Here is a 15,617-nt window from a genome sequence, read left to right on the forward strand (position 1 = left end):
TCTGATAGCAGCTGCCATTTTAGCTTGGTCTTGGTAGCTTCCTGCTGCAGTTATAGCCATTGAAAGCTCAGATCACACATTCCTAAGGGTGGGGGAAGTGAGTTCTTATGCATTCTTATGGGTGGGGGCAGCAGGAGAAGGGGGAAAAGGGAGAGACGAAAGAACGGAGTAGACTCAAGCCCCAAACCTGAAGGAGCCATAAAAGAAAGGAAGTCTGATACCGAAGAACATGTTTACAAAAAAGGATACAATAAATCCTGTGTTTGTTTTGATAAAGGCTCAGTGCAGTGTTTCTGTGAGTGCTTATGGCTGTATTTATATAGACTTTTCTGATAAAGCTTACTAAGTTTTTACTTTTCCTTTACCTTTAACTTGCATTTAACAAATTTAACATATGGAAACTGCAATATTTAGGCACATTTCTCCATCTCAGGAATGAAAAGATGAACATTTTTTTCATAAAACAGAACTACAAAATAAATGTTCATCTTAAAGATTGTGTCTATGCCCTAATATTATTTGTAAAATTGAATCTACAATATATTTCTTCAGATCTTCTTCTACGAGGAAAGGAACTTCCAAGGCCGCCACTATGAGTGCGGCTCAGACTGTTCTGACCTGTCCTCATACTTCAATCGCTGCAACTCCATCAGGGTAGAGGGTGGTAACTGGATCCTCTATGAGCACCCCAGTTACAGGGGACACCAGTATTACCTCTGGCAAGGAGAATACCCAGACTTTCAGAGATGGATGGGCTTCAATGACTCCATCAGGTCCTGCCGCTTTATTCCCCATGTAAGTTATCTAATGTTCTTATCTCTTTTAGGAGAAACTTTAGGATAGATAAAGTTACTCATTTATGTTTTTCCACATAGAAGAGGGGGCAATTGTAGCATTGTTCAATGTTAATGCTGGTGCAAAGAATATATACATTTTAAGTAGGCAATAAAAAAATTCCAGCACAAATAATCAGAAGTATACGGCTGCAGATTCCAGGTGTCTGTGAGCCACCCCAACAGTATATCATAAGATCAAATGGCAAAAAGGAATCAAACAGCTCCAAACAGAATTTGAAAACTGCAGTAAATTTAATGGCAGTGTCAGCACACTACATGTTTCAGGCAGAGTCCTTTCTCAAGTGACAAGCTATGGAAAGTATTTCATGGCTTATTCATGACCCATGACTATATTTAATATTTTTGCATTTCCTTAAAGTACCATGGCGAATACAAAATGAGAATCTATGAAAGAGGAGACTACCAAGGGCAGATGATGGAGTTCTTTGATGACTGCCCCAATACTTATGATCGATTCCGTTTCCATGACATTCACTCCTGCAATGTGTTTGATGGCCACTGGATGTTCTATGAGGAACCCAACTACAGGGGACGTCAGTACTATCTGAGACCTGGACAATACAGGAGATACAGTGACTGGGGAGCCTCAAGTGCCAGAATTGGATCATTTAGAAGGATTTATCACAGATTTTAAATCATTTGGAAACTTTAAATAAAAATATAATAATTCCAAACAACGTGTTTATAAATGTTGTGCTGATTTAGTCTGCATTACAGAAACACAAATATACAAATGTGGAATGAGAAAAAAAGAAAATAATGAAAACAGCTAGATGTTACTTATGAAGATAGACTTGCTAAAATAAGCATTGACTTATTTGCATACGTATGAGGCGGTCTCCTCAATCCTTTTAGCTTGTTCGTGAATCCCCACTCCTGGCTCTACCTAAACTGATCAGAAAACCCTGCGCTACACTGATGAGCCCCAAGAAGGGCGAAACTGGTCTGTAGTTGGGAATCTGATCAGCTATTATCCTGGCTTTTGCTTTAAACCCAGTGGGTGAGCTTTAGCCTATAGGATAAATCCATATAAATGGGACAAGCCCATGTAAATGGGACTTTTCTAGGAGCCTTAAAGGGGAACTATCATGAAATTAATAATGACTGAAAAGAATCATCCCATTAAGTTATTAAACTTTCTAAATATAATGTATTAACATTTTTAGATTTTTAGTTTTTAAAATATTCTAGTTTTCATAGTGGTCCCACTGCAGCTGCCCCTCTCCTACCTAGCCTCTGGCCAGCTCTGAAGCCGGAGTCGGGTTCATATTAACTGACAGATCTGCCTCTCGTTCATTGGCTGCCAGTGCTGTCAATCCTCAGCTGTGGTAAGCCTACATCAGTAATTCAGTGGCTTCAAAAGTTCCGTTTTTAGTAAGATTTACACACAGCTCCTCTCCTTCTTCGACATCCCCCTCCCCCAGAAAACTTGTGAAAAGTCAGGATCGTAACTCTGATCGTAACTCAGTCGTAACCCTGTTGCACATTTGTTTCTATGAGAGTTTTGAGACTCGCAAGCAGCGCATCTAACACTTGCGAGATGTGTGACAGGGTTACGACTGAGTTATGACTTTTCACATGCTTTCTGGGGGGGGGGGGATGTTGAGGAAGGAGAGGAGCTGTGTGTAAATTTGACCGAGAATGGAACTTTTGAAGCCACTGAACCACCGATGCAGGCTGAACACATAATTTAAAAGTGGGGGCTGGGTCTGTTTCTCAGGGAGTGCAGTCAGGCAGGGAACAAGGAACGAACCCACTGTGCTATGTGCTTCCCAGTGCTCCCTTTACACACTCCTTTTAGGGTGGAGGTGGCTGGGTCAGGGCAGGGAGCGCAGAAGTTTTGTGTTGGGGGGCGGAGTCAGGGAAGAGGAGGAGTTTTGGGAGTGGGTCTGAGGAGGGTAATACATTTTTATATTCATTTTTATTTTGGTTGTCCCCATTATATTTTAATTTTAAATTGTATATATTGTATTAAAGTTTTAAGAGCACCAAACTATATTCTGTGGCTATTGGTAATGTTGAGGTGGCAAGCACCATGTGCACATGATTCTCTCTTTGTACACTATAGCAATTATTTAAAAAGAAGGAAGCCATTGTACTACCTTTTGCTGACTTTGCAAGAAAAAATAATGCACTACAAAACTTTAACCCTTGAAGTGCCACCGAATGTAGAACCTATGTTCTGTGAATAAAAGGACTGAAGTGCCACAGATAGCAGATTCTACATTCTGCAACACTTCCGGGTGGAAATGCAGCTTTTAACGCTTTTACTGCCTAGCACTTATGTGATACGTGCTTGAAGAAAAAGCTCTGCCTGCCAAGCACATATCACATACGTGCTTCGCATTTCATTGTCCTCTCTCTGCACTGGCAGCTTTTGCTGCCAGCATAGAAAGTCTGGTGTGCCCCCAACCCCCTAGACCAGTGTTCCCCCAACCAGTGGCTCAGGAACAACATTTTGCTTGCCAACCCTTTGGATGTTGCTCTCGGTGGCCTCAAAGCAGGTACTTATGTATGAATTTCTGGTTAGGAGGCAAGTTTTAGTTGCATAAAAACCCAGTGTAATTTTCAAACAGAACCCCCTGTAAGCTTCCAGTCAACATAGGGGCTATCAAATAGCCAATAATAGCTCTCATTGGCACCTCCAGGAACTTTTTTTCATACTTGTGTTGCTCTCCAAAACATTTTCCATTTGAATGTGGCTCACAGTTATAAAAGGTTGGGTATCCCGGCAATAGACAATAAGCCATGGGGGCTGGCAAGTCGGTCCTGCGACAGAAGAACAGTTCATATCACACTCGTGTCTGCTGTTAGAGCTTCCTCCTCCAGCCCCCCTAAGTCACTGTAAGTAAGAACTGTACTGTAAGTGATATATATGGCCTTGAAATCTGAAGTATGCAGCTTTCTGGCAGTGCTTTGGGAAGTTAGTAGTGTACTGCATGGAGTTTTTGAGAAATCGCCATAAAACTATATATATTTGGTATTGGCATTTTCAAGAGACATTGAACTTTCCAAATAAGTTGTATTTTTGTGCATAAAATAATTCATGTTTTTGATATGGGTGTGTTTTTATTATGGAAAATATTATTTTTCTTCCTTTTTTAGACATTTAGAAACCTATATCTTTTTACAGAAGTGGAATTACACAAAAATTCTAGCATATTTTGAAAACTTAGGTTGTCCTGAAAAAAATTATATATTGTTTTCCTGGGTAAACTAAAATTTCTCCTTGGGAAATATCCCTGAAGTAAAAGAGTACAAATGTTCAAAGATTGTCTGTTATTATAAGTACCAGAAGGGTATACAGTTGGTGGGAGAATGCTTTGCATTCAGCATAGGGGAGGGCGGGACTTTTCTACTGGTTTTGTGACATCACAGCAAGGTGTTGCCACTCCCATTCAGCAATGACTTGAACTGGCTCTCAGAGAAAGGATCCTAACAGTCTGTAATATTATTTAAAAAGTAAGCATATTTGGTCAACAAATATATTTGAGAAAATTATTATTTTCATCATATCTTTCCATCTGGACAATTTGATTTTCACGATAGTTCCCCTTTAAGGAATTTCTTCCCAGAATCCTGTTATGACTTATTTGCATATGTATGAGGCGGTCTCCTCAATCCTTTTAGTTTGTTCATGAATCCCCACTCCTGGCTCTACCTAAGCTGATCAGAAAACCCTGTGCTACACTGATGAGCCCCAAAAAGGACAAAACCGGTCTGAAGTTGGGCATCTGATCAGCTATTATCCTGGCTTCTGCTTTAAATCCAGTGGGTGAGCTTTAGCCTATAGGATAAACCCATGTAAATGGGACTTTTCTAGGAGCCTTAAGGAATTTCTTCCCAGAATCCTGTTATGACTTATTTGCATACGTATGAGGCGGTCTCCTCAATCCTTTTAGTTTGTTCGTGAATCCCCACTCCTGGCTCTACCTAAGCTGATCAGAAAACCCTGCGCTACACTGATGAGCCCCAAGAAGGGCGAAACCGGTCTGTAGTTGGGAATCTGATCAGCTATTATCCTGGCTTCTGCTTTAAACCCAGTGGGTGAGCTTTAGCTTATAGGATAAACCCATGTAAATGGGACAAGCCCATGTAAATGGGACTTTTCTAGGAGCCTTAAGGAATTTCTTCCCAGAATCCTGTTATGACTTAAAATAAGCATGTGAACATTATGTCTTTGTCATAAAATGCTGGTGTCATGTTGTTTCATGAAGTGCTGAGGCCTTCCTGTGCCCTAAAATGCTGGGACAATGATGTGACATACATTTTTGAGGTCTCACTGGGCCAAAACATCTTTGTGACTACATGGTGTCTATTTTACTTGGGCCATCCTGTATCAAGAAATACCAGGGCCATGCTATATCATGAAATGTTGGGGCCATACTTTGCCTCAATTTCTGGGGACATTCTGTGTCAGATATTTCTATGACCACACAGAATGAAAATGCTGGGGACATATTGTGTCATGAACACTCCAATCATTGAAAAAAGTTTTTGCATTTTTCTGCTTTTTTCATTTGTGCTTTTTTTTAAGGCTCTTTTAATACATTACTAGGCATTCAGTTCACAAAGTAAGTTTAATTATAGTTTTAAAATCCACTAAAACCACAAAAATGAGAATGTCAATACATCGGCCTCCTCATGTAATCATAAAGGTTAAAAAATTATTTGAGAATGGGAAAGCTTTAAAAAAAAAACTACCCAGCCTCAACTATATATGTATGTATATCTTTATTTAATGCAGCACTGTACAGTAGAATAGATTAATACAACAGGAGTTATCAAAATAATAATAGATAAATACAAAATATAACAATAAATACACATAAATACAAGGTACAGATGCAATAAGTTAAAAGAGTTAAAGAAACAAGAGGATGTAGGTCCCTGCCCCGTAGAGCTTACAATCTAAATGGGATGGTAACTTACAGACACAAATAGGCAAATATAAGTGCTGTAGGTTACAGTGGGTGACACTGCAATATAAGTGTTAGTTCCCAGACCAGGTGCTGTGCAAGCGCTCCAAGAGGTAGGCTTTAAGTTTAACTTTAAAAAGACCGAGGGAGGATTCTCTCTGGAGGAAATCAGGGAGGGCATTCCAAATGTAAGGGGCAGCAAAGTAGAATGGCGTGAACAACAGTCCTGTTTCACTTCTCCAAAAAAATTGCCAATGTTAAGCAATGAGTAAGTTATGGTTCCTCATAAAAATTGCTTGCAACATATTAGACAATGGGACAGCTGTCCCCATCTCTGCCAAAGTAAAACAGAACACAGAGAGTATTCTGGACAACAATTAACATAAGTTATGTTTATCCAGGGCACTATCCAACCTTATAACAGGGGTTATAGCTAAGTACTGATGAGCGAATCTGTCCTGTTTCAGTTTGGCAAAAGAATTCGAGAAATGGCGAAAATGAGTTTTTGTCATGCAGTGAATTTTTCCACGACTGTTTTCGCCCATTTTGCGAAACATACCCACCAATAGCGAAATGCAGACATTCGCCGCAAATCCATGCCTGGCAAAAAAAATGTGCTCATCACTATAGCTAAGGGCACATTTTTCTGTATGATTTTAGTTACATTTAAATAAACCCAAACTCTTATACATCACGCTCTGATTGTCATGGCATCCCTGCAGGTTATTTTCTCTTTATAATTTTTCTCTGTAACAGTAATAAAAGCACATACACAGCAGGATGTTATTTTTCTTGAGTTATATGAGGATCATCTGGGACTAATGAAAGATGTTAAAACACCAATATGATCTACACTATGATCCAACAACTATTACAGGGTTTAAGTTGATAAAGGAATTGCAACGGGTACTACGCAGTTCTTGATAGATTTTATGGCAAATCCCATTGTTGGTCCATTTTTCCAGTTCTCTTCTATGTAAATTATTACTGCTAAGTAGTGTTGAATAAAATTTTCCACCAGGCATGGATTTGTTGCGAAATTCCACATTTGGCCAACGATTAATTTTTTTTTTAAACTGGTACAAAAAGTCACAGCTAAAAAAATTCCCAGAGTGAGTAAGAAGTTGTGTCAAAAGGAGTTTCAGTCACAAAAAATGTCACCGTCGTGTCAAATAAAGCTTGGGTGAGTCAAAAAAGTTGTGGCTGCGTAAAAAAAAAAGTTGCGTTTACATCAAATAAATTGCGGTTGAGTCAAAAATGTTGCATGCATCAAAAAAGTTGTACAGTAGACGTGTTTTACTAATTTTTCACAGTTTCATAAATTTTTCACAAGTTTTGCAAATCTTTCAGAGAAGTAGAATGGGACAGATTCGTTCATCACTACTGCTAAGAGAACTACTATCTATTTTATTAATATGCAGAAGAAAATTAAAAGTTCTAAGGCACCAGAGAATATAATCTACCAAAAATAATCATGGGAAACACTCAGCCTATTGCAGACACTGGAAGTCACATGCTGACACCACACAGAAATGCTACAGAGAGTTCCTGAGCAGTGTCAGCCTTTCAGCCCTACACCAGTGCAGGTCACAGGCAGCAGAATTTCCTATTCTTTGCTGTGGGAAGCAGTGACAAGCAATTATGGCCTTTTGACTGTCATTGTTTTCTTTTGCATTATTTCCCTGTTAATAGTACATAGTGTGTGTTTTTAATTGAAACAATAGAGACTATTCACTGATAATATATGAACTTGGAATGCTTTTTTGCTCTTAAGGTAAAGCTATAGAGCATAGGTGCCAGTAAACACAGACAAACAGTTGTGACATCAAAGTCAGAAAAAAAGACAAAAGATATTTAGATTTTCCTTATTTGACAAAAATGTATGTTCTCAGTAGTGTATGCAGGCAGCAGCAATACAGAACATATATAAAGGCTGTCTCTTTCCACTCTGAAATACACAGTGAAACTTCTAAACATTTAAAATGGGAAAGGTAAGTCCATCATCCACCATCCATCCAAGAACCATTATATTTTAATATATTCTAAATGATACAACCAAGATCAATCTCTTTAAAGAGGTACAGCAAGTCATTTCTAGAAAACATAGAATTCAGGAAAATAGAAAATCTCGAACACTATGGGCCAGATTCATCAAAGTCCGAATTTCGGATCAAGTACGAGTGCAAAAAATTCGGATTGAATACGAAAACTTCTGACGTGCGTTAACTTTGCAAAAAATTGTATCGTGGTTGTACGAAAATATTGTGGTACAATCTGAAAGTTAAGAAATTTTCATATCCGAACGATCGTAAATGGTGCAAAAAACCCTCTGACTTTGAACCTTCAGTGCATGATTTTGGAAGCGTCCAATAGGACTCAATGGCACTCTGCAGCTCCAACCTGGCCAAAGGAAAGTCATGATACTGAAGCTTGAATGAATAACAAAAATTTCGTACCCGTTGCAACGAATACGATTTTGTCGCACAAACTGACGCAAAGCACGAAAAAGCTGCGTAAATTAACGAAAAAATTGTAGAAAATACGCACAGTTCTATAAATTAGAAAAAATATGAATTTTCTGTAATCCTACTAATTCGTACATTGATAAATGTGCACCTATGTAATTAACAATTATTCATTTCCATATTTCTGCCAGAAAGGAATTAAGATGCAAAATAGCTATTAAAATATTGCAGTTTTTTTATTGTACTAATGATAGACCTATACATTCTCCTAAAATGAAACTGTGACCCACAGAGACGATTTTTGGCATATATGAATAGTTTTGATATTAACAGAAAAATACATAGAAAGAGGCCACTTAAATATGATGACGTTGGATTTCCAGCTCATTAGAGTAAAGGTGGGATCTTTTAATATTTTAAAACACAAGTAAAGATCCCCATTGTGTAACTTTTATTTGCTGTACAAGTCAAAGTGTCCCTCTGTTAAATATGTTCCAATGATTTCAAAAAATGAAACTGACTTTTTAAAAAAATTACCCTTTTTACCTTTGTTTCTTTTTTTACTTGTTTTAAAGGGTAATGCCAGTTTTACTATGTGGCTGTGTTGCACTTTATATGTTTATATGGTTTTTTAACCTGCAATTTTCTTCTAAATGTGTTCTCTTTAAAAAACAATTATGGTAGGTAACATAATGATCAAGCTTGCTAAGATAAAAAAATTACTACAAAGTATTGAACATGTTTAATAGGAAATACTGCATTAATATTCACTTCCGTTCTTTACCCCCTGATTGGTATTATGTACCTTAACTTAAACTTTAAATGTGTGGAAACTGCAATATTAGAAAGTATATTCCTAAATCTTAGGAAGAAAAAGAAGAAAAAATTGTCATTTAACACAATGACAAAATAAATGTTCATCTTTAAGGTTGTGTCTATGCTCTAATATTGTTTGTGAAATTAAATCTACTTTAAATCCTCAGATCTTCTTCTATGAGGAAAGGAACTTCCAAGGCCGCCACTATGAGTGCGGCTCAGACTGTTCTGACATGTCCTCATACTTCAATCGCTGCAACTCCATCAGGGTAGAGGGTGGTAACTGGATCCTCTATGAGCACCCCAGTTACAGGGGACACCAGTATTACCTCTGGCAAGGAGAATACCCAGACTTTCAGAGATGGATGGGCTTCAATGACTCCATCAGGTCCTGTCGCTTTATTTCCAATGTAAGTTATGTAATGTTCCTATCTCTTTTAGGAGAAACTATAGTATAGTTAGAGGATTACTTATTTGCAGTTCTCCAGTGTTAATGGAAACATTGTGGTGATTATCCATTACTGGATGTACTGACCCTTACAACCTACTCAATCCAAACAAGAAAATGAAAAGTAGATATAACACAATAGAAAATAAGACTGAAATAAGGAAATGTTAACATTTAATATCTTAAGTTTTAAACAGTAGACTAATTTATAACTGGTATGATGGTGATTCTAAAGAAAAAGAGTCGTTCTAGCTTTTTTGCATCAGTTTTAATTAGGCAAATACATAAAAATGGAAAAAACCCATGGAAAGGATTTAATAGCTTATTCATGAGCCGTATTGAATATTTTTGCATTTCTTTAAAGTACCATGGCCAATACAAAATGAGAATCTATGAAAGAGGAGACTACCAAGGGCAGATGATGGAGTTCTTTGATGACTGCCCCAATACTTATGATCGATTCCGTTTCCATGACATTCACTCCTGCAATGTGTTTGATGGCCACTGGATGTTCTATGAGGAACCCAACTACAGGGGACGTCAGTACTACCTGAGACCTGGACAATACAGGAGATACAGTGACTGGGGAGCATCAAGTGCCAGAATTGGCTCATTCAGAAGGGTTTATAATAGATTTTAAATCATTTGGTAACATAACTAAATGTTCAATAATAAATAAATAATAATTGAAAACTTGTTTATAGATTATAAATGTTGTTCTAATTTATTTACACAAATGCATATTTCCATGTCTAGAGCAAAGCAGAAAAGTTAATCATGAAAATGTTAGATGTTACTTATGAAGATAGGATGTCAAATATTTCTGGGACCACATTATCATGAAATGCTGGGGGTCATGCTTTGCCAGTGTGGCAATATTAGTGCACTGATAGGTGTGTCAGTAGGAGGGGCCTTGCTTCACATCGGTGTTTTTTTCTGGTGGTCATTACCATCTGTCCACCTTTTTTGCCTTTTCTAGCAGTCTTTTAACAATATATGAGATTCCACACCTTATCAGAACAAGTTGCACCTTTACATTGATTGGCCAACAGCAATAAATACACTGATTGCAAGAGATTGTCTAGTCACCCATCAGTTGCATAGCTTAATTTGTAGTGCATAAATACAGCTTTAATATTACTCTGAAATGTTCACATTTAATAGGTGTAGCATTTTCTATAAGCCAGAGAAGAAGTTTATTTGAATGCTGGCTGGTAGCTTGAAAAAGGACCTAAAAATTTACAGTGCTGGTCTGTGCCAATTAAACAAATAAATGCATTTTAATTATATGAAGATTTCAGTTTGGAGTACAGTCCAGAATCCAGAGACTGCATATGCTGTGAAATTAACTAAGTGCACCCAATGCAAAAAGGAACCCAATGTATTGCTGACTTCTCGAAATGGCGAAAAATGAACGAAACACATTTGTTGCATGATTTTTTTACATGACCACGCCCTTTTTTGTGACCGCTCCCAATTTGATGCGCGACAAAAAATTCTGTGCAACAAAAATTCTAGAGTAGTCGAATTGAAGAGAGAACTGAACAGGAAGTGGGGGCAGGGCTTCACTCTGCACAAGGAAGCAAAGGAAATAATCAACTTTTAACTGATAACCAGGTCAGACAGAATGCTGGGACAAAGGTAGGTAATTCTGGTGGCTGTTTAGAGTGATTTTACTGATAGAAAAAAAAGGTTTACTTATTCTTTAAAACATTATTTAACTGAGAATGGGAACGCTTTGGAAACAATTCTCAGCCTTGAATACATTTATTTAAGGACAGATTAATGAAAATTTGAGTTTGTGAAAAAAGTGTGATTTATGTTCTTGATTGCTAGCTTATTTGAAGGAGTAAGAAAGGTAAAAACTAAGTAAGCTTTATCAGAAAGATCTATGTAAATACAGCCATAAGCCGCTGAATTGACTTTTCCGAAAAAAGATTTCTTGTGTATGTAATTCCTGTGCCACAGACATACAGCTTTCTGCTCTCTGCTCTCTCCTGCTCCCCCCTCCCTCAAGAATGCTAAGAACTAACTGCCCCCCTTAGGAATGTGGATCTGAGCCAATCATCAGGAAGCTGACTCAAAAGGGCCAATTCATTAAAATACGAGTTTGAATCCCGAATGGGAAAAATTCGGATTGGATACAATAATTTCTGAAGATCGCAAATATCATGAAAATGCTTACGAAAAAATCGTATTAGTCACGATAATATTGTATTGGCGATCCGAAAGTCAAGGAATTTTTGTACCGAACGATTGTAAACAGCGGCAGAACCTTTCTGAATTTTTCATGCAAGAGCATAAAAAAGTCGCACAAGCATACAAAAAAGTCGTGCAAGCATACAAAAAAGTCGCGCAAGCATACAAAAAAGTCGCGCAGGCATACAAAAAGCCATGCAAGCAGAAAAAAGTCAGCGAAAATACACTCAGAGCGTTCAAATGGTTGATATAACTGCTCTCTCTAACTCTCTTAGTTCTACCTCTCCTCCTTTTGTGCTTCCTCTGATCCTGAGTTACTGGTTAATACCTACAACTCAATTTTATCATCCGCAATAAACACCCATGCCCCCCTGCAGCTGCAACGCAGTCATGCCCACAATTCCTGTCCTTGGCTTAACCCTCAGACATGATTTCTGTGCTCCTGTGCACGATCTGCTGAGCGTATTTGGAGGAAATCTCACGTAAAAGCAGATTTCCTCCGCTATAAATTTCTTATGGTGTGTCTCAATACAGCCCAATCCCAGGCCATGCAAGTACATTATAACACACTTGTAAATAATAATAAATCAAACCCATGGTGCTTATTTTCCATATTTAACTCACTACTTCATCCTTCACCTAATAAATCAATTGTGAACATCAATCAATCAATCTGAACCCCAGGACTTTTCTGGCTTCTTTAAATGCAAAGTCCATTCTATCCGCAAACAATTTTCCCAAACTTCAGATACCAGTAATCTCAACCTTCCAAAATCTCCTCTTTCCATATTCAGCTCCTTTGATCTCATAACAGAGTCTGAAGTTTCTCAGCTTCTCCGTTCCTCTCTGCCTACTACCTGCTCACTGGATCCTATGCCCTCATCACTACTAAAACAGTGTGCCCCAGTCCCAAATTTGACCATATGAAACATCTAAAAGATGTTTTATAAGTTTATATGGCCAAATCAAGGCACAGAATACCCAAAACAGTAATGATGACTGGTAGATCCCAGGTTGGGTTAGCAGTGCCAAATATCTTTAGATATTATGAAGCAGCACACCTACGCCAGGTTCTGGGATGGACCACGTTCACACCAACATTGAAGTGAGCCCTTATTGAATACCTCAACTTGGCTCCAACTCACCCAAATTCCCTCCTCTGGCAAATGCAGAAACCAGCCAAATTGCCACCAGATACCATGCAGGCAATCAGATTCACTCTCCAGATTTGGGAGGGAGGTTGTAAAAATATACTACTGAGAGGGCCCTCTTGTATACTAAGATCAGTTCTAGCCAACCCCCAATTCCCCCCAGGTCTCTCCTTAACCTTCCAGAAACATTGGAGCTCCAAAAACCTTTTAGAGTGTATGTTAATCCCCACACTAATAAACCATATCTCTTTACTGAGCTCCAAAAGAAAAACACCAAATCCCCTCGAGCTGGTACTTTCATGTACAGATTACCCATTTCATCCAGAATTCAGATATCAGACTAACCCCACCTACTCCCCTGACCTCGTTTGAAAGACTGAGTGTACATTGATTACCCCAAAAGACCCTCATATCCATCATCTATTCTAGGAGACAGAGCTCTCTACCACTCTATCATTGGAGCAGTGGGAATATATTTGTAATAACACCAGAAAGAATGTAACCTGTATCAGACAGAAAGAAAGTGTATATGAAATGATATTTTATTGGTACCACACCCCAGTAAATCTTAGTAAAATATTCCCAGGTACCTCAACAATGTGCTGGAGGGCATGTGGGCAAGCAGGTACCCTCTCCCATATTATGTTGCAATGCCTAAAACTGGTTGCGTTTTGGAAAAACATTAAGAATATACTGTATATACTCGAGTATAAGCCGATCCGAATATAAGCCGAGGTACCTAATTTTACGTAAGAAAACTGGAAAAACGTATTGACTCGAGTATAAGCCTAGGTGGGCCTTGGACACCATGAACACTCTAGTCCGAAGCTAGTATAGGCCACCAGTAGCAGGTAGGTAGGTACGCAGGCCTGGACTGGGATTCAAAATAGGCCCTGGCATTCCCAGAACCCAGAGGCACAGCCCCACAAGCCCAATAAATAGTGACTGTCTGTGGCATCTTACAGCAGCCCCTCTGGCATTTGCCAGAACCCACAGATTGCCAGTCCGGGCCTGCAAGTATACAATACCTGCCTAGGGACCCACTGACTGTGAGCTTTCCATATCTGTGAGTTTCCCATAATTCCCATGCACTCCCATGCAAAATGGCCAGGGCCCAACCAGAACATTCAGAACACTCTCTGTAGGGCACAACAGTGATCTGAGGGGGTCAGCTGACATCTAGATAAATAAACGGCTCATGTACAGAATCTGTACTCATGATGCACTCATTGTAATTAATTGTATAAAGAACTACAATTCCCAACATGCTCCAAATGACCACAATGGTGATTTATCCTTTTGACTATACTTAGCTAGCAGCCATAGAGCAGGTGGTAGTGATATAGGGTAATGTATAATTTAATAAATCTGGGATTTGTAGTTCCCAGATTGCCTTCTTATCTGTGCCCCCTTCCTTTGTTTCTCTCCTCAACACCCTTTTCTGCTCACACATTTGTACTCGCCCCCCCCCCCTGGACAGGCAAAAGGCTTATGAACAGATTGAACTTTAAAGCCACCAGTCTGATCAATCATATTCAATTTGGTTGAATACATCGATGGACAATAACTAAAAAAAAACAAAATCAGACCTCAGGAGAAAAGTAAAGTTGCCCATCGAATTGCCCGGCCGCCCAACTGTCCATCGGGGGGGGTTGCGCCGCATGCACGCACGCCCCTCCGGTCCTCCATCTAGCCGCAGGGGGGAGGGGTGCGCTGCACAACAAATGCCTGTTCATGTCCGGCCCCGGGGGGGGAGGGGTGCACCGCACGCACGCCCCTCCGGCCCTCCATTCGGTCACGGGGGGAGTGCGCCACACAACAAAGCCAGTTCACGTCCGCCCATCTGGCCTACCCCATCCACATATCCCATCCTCTGAACAAAAACTCCTGAACTATATACTGTATATACACAGCAACCAGACTTTCGATTACCTCTAACTGGAAATTGTTAGAACCCCCAAGCATAGGATAGGTTATTTCTCATCTACGAGATATGAAAATGATGGAAGAAATGAAAGCAAAACATAGGGGGACAGTTCCACAACATGATAAAATATGGTCGAAGTGGGACTATTTCATCTCCCAAAATTATACACCCCATATGAGCAGATCCATGCAATAAGGGGCATTACCTCGCCTGAACTAATATATGAGCTAGCACAAGGGCAATGTATAAAACTTTATACACTCTCTTTGGAAACAGTATTAATATTGTTATTGTTTTGACAATCGTTCATTTCTCTACCCCTCTTGTTCTCTCTCCCCCTTTATTTTACCTACATGTATAAGACTCTACTTGGCTTTATACTACAAGATTTCTGTAATTTGATATATTATTCACTGTATTGCCTTTCAAGGAAACAAACAATGTATGAAAAATAATGCTGTTAAAACTAAATAAAATTTAAGTTACAAAAAAAAAAATTCTACAGAGAGTTCCTGAGCAGTGTCAGCCTTTCAGCACTACACCAGTGCAGGTCACAGGCAGCAGAATTTCCTATTTTGTGCAGTGGGAAGCAGTGACAAGCAATTATGGCCTTTTGACTGTCATTGTTTTCTGTTTCATTTATTCCCCGTTAATAGTACCTAGTGTGTGTTTTTATAGAAACAATGGAGAGAATTGACTTAGGTGAAGGTAAAGCTATAGAGCATAGGTGCCAGTAAGCACAGGCAAAGAGCTGTGACAGCACAGCCAGAAAAAGACAAAAGATATTTAGATTTTCCTTACTTCACAAAAATGTATGTTCTCAGGAGTGTATGCA

General features: G+C 39.0%; 1 protein-coding gene across 1 annotated transcript; it reads left to right on the forward strand.

Annotated features, from left to right (window-relative positions):
• Window positions 1–546: 546 nt before the first annotated feature.
• LOC116412119 (gamma-crystallin-1-like) lies at window positions 547–1,534 on the forward strand (the record flags this gene model as incomplete). Its single annotated transcript, XM_031905708.1, has 2 exons — window positions 547–795; window positions 1,216–1,534. Coding segments are annotated over 2 exons (525 nt in total), but the record flags the coding sequence as incomplete, so codon positions are not given.
• Window positions 1,535–15,617: the final 14,083 nt, after the last annotated feature.

Source organism: Xenopus tropicalis, chromosome 1 (genome assembly GCF_000004195.4).
Source record: "Xenopus tropicalis strain Nigerian chromosome 1, UCB_Xtro_10.0, whole genome shotgun sequence".
NCBI lineage: Eukaryota > Metazoa > Chordata > Amphibia > Anura > Pipidae > Xenopus > Xenopus tropicalis.